General features: G+C 34.0%; 1 protein-coding gene across 1 annotated transcript; it reads left to right on the top strand.

Annotated features, from left to right (window-relative positions):
- Positions 1-1,332: 1,332 nt before the first annotated feature.
- On the top strand, positions 1,333-7,548 carry LOC128558895 (uncharacterized). Its single transcript, XM_053549169.1, has 3 exons — positions 1,333-1,342; positions 2,162-2,301; positions 7,402-7,548. Exons 1-3 carry the CDS (start codon positions 1,333-1,335, stop codon positions 7,546-7,548), a joined length of 297 nt encoding a protein of 98 aa, XP_053405144.1.
- The last annotated feature ends 2,695 nt before the right edge of the window (positions 7,549-10,243 follow it).

Below are 10,243 nucleotides of genomic sequence, written 5' to 3'. Positions count from 1 at the left end.
TGTTCAGAGATCGAAGACTTCAAACTATCTATAGATTCATTTGGTTGTTCTGTAAGGCCAAATATCCTAATTGAATTTTTTCGCTGCTCGGATTCAACCTGATCTAGAGCGACTTCAAGCCTATCACACATATCATTATGTCTTTCAATCTTACCGTCGATGGCATCTATATCGTAAGTTAAATTATTCCTATAATACTCTAAACTATCGATTCTACCTACAGTTTCATCAAGCCTAGTGGTGAGGGAGGCCTGCTTTTGTTCAACCAGCTTCACCCTATTTTTCATGAAGGATAATTCCTCTTTTACACAGGCAATATCGCTTTTAATTGATATAACATCACATTTTACATCTCTTATTTCTCTAGAAGTCTGTTGTTTAGCGTTCTCAATAGCATCTAAAATTGACTGAGTTTCATTTGACGGATTTAATCCCACATCTGATGCAAGAATAAGAAGCCAAAATGATTTTCATAAAAAGTTCCAATTATTTCCATTGGCAAAAATTGATTCTCAATAATGTCTTGTAGCAATCAGAACATTACTGACAAATATGATAGTGTGTGAAAACAAAGTTAGTTCACATGATTAAGATTCAACAATAATCAACGTGACATAATCATAACTATATGTGTGAAATAATTGCAACAGAATGATGAAAGAGAAAAAATTGCAAGGCTTAAAAGAAAATGTATGAACAGGTCTATAGGATGAAAGTTCCAAGTAAAGTCATTGTAGTTAATTTTTGAATATCAAGCAAAGATATATTTTAATTAATCATCACTCCAAGAAAAGTAAGTGTATTTTAAAGCAACTTTTTCAGAATTCAATATTTAAAAGCAACAAAATACGTTTAAAAATGTTACGTTAAGTTTGGGAGGCATTCATATGTGTAAGATCTTGTGCCAACTTTTGCTTTAGTTCTTTATGCTGTGTAAGTCGTTATGAAGTTGAAAAGCAAATAAAATATGATTAACTAGTAACAGTTTGTCTATATTATATTATTATATTGACTTATCGCTTGTTATATTGATATTGTGACGGTACAGACTTTTCATATGAGGAGAGGTCTTAACAGAAAAATATATCAGATACTAAAGTCAAGTATGATATCATTCATATTCGATAATATAAACAAAAAGATTTAAATGTAATGAAGATAATCTGTTCAATGTCGAAAATATCAATATTGGTTTCTAAGCTTTCTTCGCTAAGAATAAAATAATCACAGGTTTGTTTAAGGAAGTTTGCACGTTGATAAATAGGAAGTAATGCGTAAGCCTTTATCGACAACGTAGAATAAAGCTGGTATGGCTTTAATGAATAGGTCTACATGGCAACTAGTGAGTAAATTTATGAAAACGACAACGTTACTATCTTTTTAAAGATAAAAGTTGATATCTAAGTTTCACACTTATTATAATTGCGATTAATGTATAAAGAATCAGCGTGCAATATGCGGCGGAGCTTTTAATTAAGTGTAAATATATCAAAAACAAGCACACGGACATATACATTTTATTTCACTATACTAAAGATCATAATATTATGTAAATTTACAATTGTTCGAAGTTCCATAAAAATCTACATTGTTGAAAAAAGTCTATTCGTGAAAATGTTATCAATCTTGTGATTTTCCCACGAACGCCCATTATGAATAAAATCTGTAAAAAAGATCCTTTGGAAGCAAAGAATGCAATCAAGAAGAATAATAGCAGACTCGGTTTGATTGAGACTGTCCATGAGAGGTAATGAAATGTGAAACACCTCTCACGCCCCCTAGCACCGGCTTAAGCTGAAATTACACATATGTTGAATGGACTCCATGGTCTCAAAGGACCAGAAAATATAATAGCACTGAATCCAAGTACGGAGAAACTTTTTACAGCCGCCACACGGCACTTAAAACTTGTGTCTGGTCGAAATTTTTCAAATCAGTCTAGCAAAAATGAAGCACCCTACCCTATCATATTTATCTGCCGAATTTTCTAAATATATCTTGAAGGTTTGAAAACTCAGAGTTTAATCAAATTCTACTTTGTAGAAAAAAATTTGATCCGAACATGCACAATTACCCCAAATCACAATGTGCAGTAACAACCAAGATACATATTTTCACGCAATTATACACATGTGGTAATTTGGTATGATTTTTATTGCAGAGTTTCCGAGACGAATGCTTCCATCAAAATGCTATCCTACCCCTACGAACGTAACCTATGAAAAAGGAGGGCTGGCCATACTTTATTGCTCTGTTAAAAATCTTAGGACTAAAACGCTGTGTTTTGTTCAAGGAGACAAGGTGTATCAAGTCGAGAGTGGTTTCAAAGCACAGTGATGACCCATCTGCTTCTCGAAATATAATAGATACTGTACTTTATTTTATTATAAGCGGAACTGTTAGATATTGAGCAAGCTTAAGATTACAGTCAGTAACCGTAAACTGTATTTATGGCAGCGGTGCAAAATAAATATAGCTTGTAAAGTCAGTTTAACTGTTGGCCACAATTGTCAGACAGAATGCACGCAAACCTTGTTGAATTTCATTAAACTAATACCCTGTAAATAAACATTGTATGGATCTTTACATTTCAGGTCATGTGGAGAAAACCATATGAAGTTTGACTGTAATTAAACTAATTGATAGAATGCATTTCCGAAAGTAGTGGACTGTTGAAACCAGGTAAGATTTAAAACCAAAACCATACAAACTATCATTACAAATTAAAACGTATTACTACAGTAACTGCTGATTAGTATTCCACAAAAGTAGATTTAATTCAAAATACCTTAATTATCGTTCTAAAATGCGTTGTGGTAAACGGCTACACCTATAAAATGTTAAAAATTATCTCAAGAAGACGTGAATATAGAGAACATTAGGTTACTGTCTTATAAATTTAAATTTATTAAGTGAGTCGGAGAAAATATAAAAGTCGAGGCTCTGTCGAGACTTTTATTTTTACGTAGACGAACTTAATAAATTTAAATTTATAAGACAGTAATCTAATGTTCTATCTATCCTACCTTCTGATCTAAAATCATTCTTTAATTAAAATTTAAAATTTACCACCAACTAGATCTGAGTCTGTCTTGCACAGAAATTAATACGCTCCACCATTACACAAACAGGTCTTTAAAATAAAAATGTTATAAAATAAGAGCCGAAAAACAAAGGCTAACCTTGTTTTGCTTTGCGTCCGACTTCTCTGTTGTGCTGAACATTAAAGAATAATTTTAATTTGCTGCCAAGTGAAGTTTTGTCCTAAGTTCAGTTGAATGCCGGATTACCCATCTTCACCAAGCAAACGATTGACGAGACTTATATACACGCCATATCGCCGCTTGACAGAACAAATAGGCAAACCGTTTCCTCGATGATTTTATTCAATAATACTCCATTCCAGATGCAATATATTCCTAGATTGAAGTGTAGAAAGCTAACATTCTTAACAAACGCTATACATGAGTCACTTTCCGTTTCTCCGAGCGTTTCCGTTATAAAAACTTTTGTAGTAATTGCAAATACGGTATGCATACACTATACATTTGTGACATGGTCTCACGTACCTAATAAAAGCGCGTTTATGAAAATAATTGCATAAATATGTCTTTTAGCAGTAATTTGTTATTCTCAAAAACAAGATGGCGTCGTTTTAAAAAAAAATCCAAAAAGTAGTCCGCCAAGCTTTATCTAGTCACTGACCAGATAAAGCAAAATTTATCTGACCCCTTGATTTTTGCCTTTATCTTGCATGAAGGTAGGATAAAATGTAATTTTTATACGATATCCTAATTTCACTCACCGATTTCTTTGCTTTCACCACAGGCAAAGTGTAACAGACATTGACTTCAAATATATAAGCGAAAAGATCCGAGTTCTGATTATAAGTTTAGTTAAATAATATGTTTCCTTATAGATTCCTAAATCTCTAAGACTTGGTTTTTTTGTATTTGTATAGAAGTTGATGAAAAAACAACAACTTTTTAATGCGATAGTTAATTGTGACACCGTCTTTCTTTGTTCCAGAAATATCAATAACAGGGACCAGAGTTGTAGAAAAGGGCAAAAGTATACACCTGGTCTTTTTGTATTTGTATAGAAGTTGATGAAAAAACAACAACTTTTTAATACGATAGTTAATTGTGTCACCGTCATTCTTTGTTCCAGAAATATCAATAACAGGGACCAGAGTTGTAGAAAAGGGCAAAAGTATACATCTGACATGTCAAGCGTCAAGAACAACGTCTACCCCAGAGGGAATAGACTGGTAAAAGGATGGTATACCTATTTTTGTATGTTATAATAACCATTATAAAAAGAAAGAAATGAGTAATGCTGTGTGATTGCTTGACCTGTTTTTATGCAACACAGACTATAAATAATGACATAAAACGTATTTCACAGAACTTTAACGTGAAAATGCATTTTGTGTTTTTTATTAAGATTTATAGTACTTTGCAATTTATTTTTGGTAATTGTTACAAGGTTAAAATTGCATCGACCTAATTAAAAGTATAGACAAACATACAGTATTTAGACTGTGAAAGGTGATACCAAAGTGGTAATATCCACTGGCACTAGACCAGAAAGAAAATGCCACTGTACATGTTATTACCTACCCCTAGGTATACTATATATAAGAACCATGATTATGAACGGGAAAATATACTAACTCATTTCAATCGTACGGTGGTATGTTAAGGACACGCATTTATTTTTGTTTTAATATTAAACTATATCGTGCGCACGACATCTTATTTCGTGCGCACGACATCTAATCGCTTGAGATAAGTGTCGAGTGCACGAGATAAGATGTCGTGCGCACAAGATAAGACATCGAGCTCTCGAGATAAGATGTTGAGCGCTCGAGATAAGATGTCGTGCGCTTGAGATAATCTAATCTTGAAAAATAAAATGCATGTACTAAACATACCGCTGTACAATCGAACACGTGCATTTCAGTAAATGGGTACTATGCATATTGAAAAAGCGGTGATTTATCTTCCATCGTGCACCAATCACATTGTCTCAATATGTTATATCGCAGACATTCCGCATATTTCATGGTTATGTCAACGCTACATAAAAAACTTGGATTACCAAAGTTATCCAAAGTTATTATTACAATTTACAGCATCATGGAAATATACTGACGAGATAAAGAAACGCCTCATTCAAACTCGGTATACATTTTTTCGTTAACCGTGATTCAAAATTAGAAAAGAACAATTCCATTCGCAAATTAGATGCTTTACAAGAATTTATGGTCAATAAGAAATCATTTCATTGTCGCATTAAGATTAAATCTTGAATTTTAATAGCCCGGTCGGAGAAATTGCATTAGAAAAATCAGTAGCGCTTGTGGCCACCTCTGCTAGCAACCACAGCAGCAAGGCGACGCCTCATAGAGCCGCACCAGTTGCGTAACAGATACCGTGGGATTCTGGCCCACTCCTAGTGCAGCGCTACTACCAGTTCCCGGACGTTTGCTGGCTGGGGTTGACGTTGGCGTAACCGCCGTCCGAGATTTTCCCACGCGTGTTCAATCGGATTGCAGTCCGGTGAACACGCCGGCCAAGGTAAAACATTAATGTTTCTAGCCTGTAGAAAGTCCCTGGTGACGCGTGCAACGTGAGGTCGCGCGTTGTCGTGCTGATAGACTAATCCTTGATGTTGACGGAATAAAGGGACAACTACATGACGTAATATCTGGTCGATGTAACGCCTGGCTGTGAGATTACCTTGGCAAACGACGAGTTGGGACTTAAACCTATGGTTGATTGCTGCCCACACCATTACTCCACCTCTACCGTAACGATTGTGCTCCAAAACGCAACTGTTTGCGTAGCGTTCATGGCGTCGTCTATAGACACGGATACGTCCGTCGGCGTTCCACAAGTTGAAACGCGACTCGTCACTGAACACTACGTTCTGCCAACGCTGGCCGCGATGGTTGCGGGCCCAAATAAGACGTTGGTGACGGTGGCGTAACGTTAGAATTAGACCGCGGTAGGGCCTACGACAGGTAATTCCGCGTTCTCTGAGTCGATTTCTCACTGTATGTCGACTAATTGGACGTCCACGGTTACCTACAACTATACGTGACGTAGATTGCGCCGTCACAAATCTGTCACGTAAATGACGTTGACGTATATAATTATCCTGTCGTATTGACGTTACACGCGGTCTACCTGAACGTGGTCTATCGATAGACGTTACCGTGTCTCTAACACGTCGAATAAGACGCACAATTGTCGAACGAGAGACGTTAAAACGTCTAGCAACTTGTTCCTGCGTTCGCCCACATTCAAGCATAGCCAAAACCTGAGCCCTCTCTTCAGAATTCAGCCTCGGCATTACGAAAACTAATGTTTTTTTCAGAGAATAGCTGAAAATATGGTTGTGTGTCGTATTACACATGTACATGTGCAAAAATCGTTCAATCAAACCACATGGTTTACATGCACGGACTGCACGAGGAAATCATGACCAGGTACATGAAGTGAACAAATGGCTGAATGAAATCGCGCGAGTTTTTGTTCACTGTGTTTGTCGGTCAGAGTACATGTACATTTACTACATTTTACAACAATTTAAAGCGTTAGGAAAAAAAATAACGCCAAATTTCAATGAGGCGTTTCTTTATCTCGTCAGTATATATACAATTAATTGTGTGTGGTACACTCATCCAAGCTATTTATCAGTCTAAAGGTGATTGTGGGCACACAGAAAAATCATAAATTGGTAAGTTTGTTATACTTGTATATTAAGAGAAACGAAAAGTTACTATTACTACCACTCTGAAGTTCATTAAAAAATAATTGCATCAAATATTTAAAAAGAAATTGTCTAAAAGTATAATTACAGGTACCTGGAATTATCAAGGAAAACACAGAGAAAGTATTCACTGCAGGGAATGATAAAAACGCAACATTATACTTTATCATTATCGTTCATTATTTCATAAAAATATACAGAAAGCTTTTTTATACAAGATAATATTAAATTACACCAGTCTGTAGAAAATCAGCACCTGCTTCGAACAGATAATTCAATTATAAGAACTACTTCCAAAATACGGCAATATACATGTACCTTTTTGTTAACAGAAATCATGAAATATGTTCCTAATATGTCTTGTCATATGAACTTATTACAATAGTTTTAATTATATTATCTAGTTTATTACACAGTTTGACAGAATTTATGTCTATTTGCTAGAACATGTTTAAAGAATCACGTATGTCGATAACTTTTCTAAAACACAGCAGATTGACTTTAATTATGTGAAAGAATTACTGAAGAAGATGATCATCATATTAATTTTTTACTGTGTTTTCAGGCAATATACCAACTACAGAAAAGAGGGATGATCTACTTATTGACAAACAAATATAGTTTACAACAAAAATGATAGTAAGTCGGCTGACAATAGCTAAATCATATATGTCAGATACAGGAACGTTTGTGTGTAGAACACCGGAGTTACTGTCTGCCACGTTCAAAGTGGACGTATTAAACCATCCATCACGCTTTAACTATTAAGTACTATATTATTTTCAAATAGCAAAGCCTGACCCGAGTATGTATATATTTACGAAGTTCATTTGTCGTTTGCAAGTGGTATATCATCGTCAATTCTATAAAATTGTTCTTACGCCCGCCATTAAGGGGGAAAATATACAGCTGTTTGTTCGATAATATCGTTAATTTATCATTAAATGATTGAATGCTACATCCACTTGTTTACTACTTGGAATAAACTACGTAGACGTTATACTTTCAAATACATAAAACATCATTCTAAATCAAACTGCAAATAATACTTTGAAATCTTTCAGGAATGTTTCTGTATCAGATCTTAGGCATATTTTATATTTTATATGTTCACATTTTAGACATTTTGGAGCTGGTAACTTTCGAAAATTAACCGTCATCATGAATAAATTTTGTTGTTTTCATCTGGTGGATTTAATCATCAGAATTTACCTCACTGTAAAATTAACTGAATGCAAGCTCAATACCTCTTCGTTTTACCAAAATAGAACCTATTCTGAAGACAGAACCTACATGACAATAATATCAGTGACTGCTACTTTATCATAAGATACGGAAAACACATTCCGACCATAACAATATGAAAGTTTGAGATTTAGTTTTATAGAAAAATACCATCTACGGTCAATATGTATCACAAAACAAAATTTCGATATATTTCGTGTGATATTTAAAAAATCAATTTATTTCGTAGTTTAGATATTAATTGTACTTTTAATTCTGTCAATGAATTAAATTTTGACCAGTGTTCTTGTGAAAGGAAAACGCTGATGTTTCAACGTACTAAGGTATTAAGGATAAGATGGTAACAGTGGAAATTATAATCGAACATATATACAATGTTACAGTAGGGACATGCGTGTATCAAGAAGGACACCTTTTTGTTATGTCAGTGACATTTAAACAGAAAACTTAGAACAGTTACTATGTTTATTGAACATAAAATTGGAACCAGTGCTCATCAAATACGAAAAATGACCCATACTGAAAATAGCGATAATGGTTTTTAAAAAAGATTTATAATCTTGTATTTTTTCATAACTGCAATAATTATATGTTATGTAAAGGACACTGTCTGTTACATGAGAGAAATTTGACTAGGAAACCTAGACAAAATGTTCTTTTTTAGAAAGGCAAAAAATATTTTATTAGTTTTGAAATATATAACCATTCTGTAAAACATAACAAACAAAATTTATGACTATATATTTAAAGCATTTAATATAATTCTTCCATATATTGTTATGTAACAGGAGTGAACAATATGGAAAAGTATGTATAATACATTTCTATTGTAACAGAAATTCAAAAAAAAATATATGTTTTAACATCAGATTAAAACAACATTGACTGTAAATAGATACTTATCTTGTTAAACTGTAACTTAATTAATCATAGTGATTGTACAGGTACATATAATGATAACAATATGACATGTTATTTACTGTAACAGTAGTGACATTATTATTATCACAAGGTGAGAAAAGTTCCAATGCTGTACCAACTGAGCTATCCGGTCGCCTACACACTTTCTCCCCGTTTTAATATTCATGTCCTATACCGTGACATTCAAGAGCTTCTCAGAACGTTAAAGTACCCAGACCATGGTACGAACGATTTACCTTTGAATTGACATTCGAAGCTTTACCATTAGACTGCCGTGCAAATACTTATAGCGGAAGAAACACATGAACGATTCAACGTTGATGACAGGTAATCAAGTATCAACTTTGCACCAACGCTGGATCAACATCATGTGTCTAGTGAAATAGCAATAAATATTTAAGTATAATTAATCTTCATTTTAACGAACAAGAAAGAAAGTTAAATAACCAGCTTAATACCCTATCCTTACAATCAAAATGCACTGCTTATATACTTACTTTTTACCATTTCATAATGTTTTACGAAAGATTATTCGTAGTGAATTCATTTGTTTTATAATGTATGCTAGACTGCTAGTTAAAACTTCGGCTTCAGGAATAATTCCAAGTAAGTTTTCTTTATAAATTAAGGTCCATCGTATTCTGAAACTAAGTGAAAAAGTTGTCATTTCTTTTCAAAGCTTTGTTCATACAATGTTTCACGAGCTTCCTCAACTTCAGCTGGGTAAGGTCGTTTAATTATTATAACATATTTCATCCGACCTTAAGTCTGGGATAACGGTGATCAATTTACTTGGGATATGTTCAAATTCAGCGTCTTGTTTTTCTCTTGATGCCTGTGCTATCTGAACGTTTTGCCTTCTTCCGTCAAACCGTGTTATGTTCTTTTGTTTTTTTATGTTATTCTGCAGGCTATAATTCTTCAGGCATTGCGATTCCATGTGCTACAACTATCTTCATCTCCGTGGGCTCTATAACATCAGACACAACTGTTTCATTTATTATTACAGGTTCATCTGTCAACGGTTTTAGTTTTCTAATTCTTTCAATTTCTAGTGTATCTGACACCACTCTCTGCTAGCCCAGACATCGTTAAGCTTTCATGTGTTGTGTCAACTCTGGTATTTTATTTTCAGCGACTTTATATTCATGTTTATCTGTTATCTTTCTACTTGTGTTACATCTTGTGTTCGGGTTCTTCATGCATTTCAAATTTCAGTTTCAAACGTTGTTTGTTGGTAATCTTGACGCATTTTCATTTGTTTATCTGTAACCTTTTTGGATTCTTGAACTTCAGG

The sequence above is a fragment of the Mercenaria mercenaria genome, chromosome 8 (genome assembly GCF_021730395.1).
Source record: "Mercenaria mercenaria strain notata chromosome 8, MADL_Memer_1, whole genome shotgun sequence".
Taxonomy (NCBI): domain Eukaryota; kingdom Metazoa; phylum Mollusca; class Bivalvia; order Venerida; family Veneridae; genus Mercenaria; species Mercenaria mercenaria.
The sequence above is the reverse complement of the archived record's forward strand: the minus strand, read 5'-3'. Positions and strand labels throughout refer to the sequence as shown.

Excerpts from the sequence above, each read along its gene's own strand:
- LOC128558895 (XM_053549169.1), top strand. Across the intron at positions 2,302-7,401 it reads GTTTTGTTCAAGGAGACAAG|TTTACAACAAAAATGATAGT; the intron begins GTGTATCAAGTC and ends AAACAAATATAG.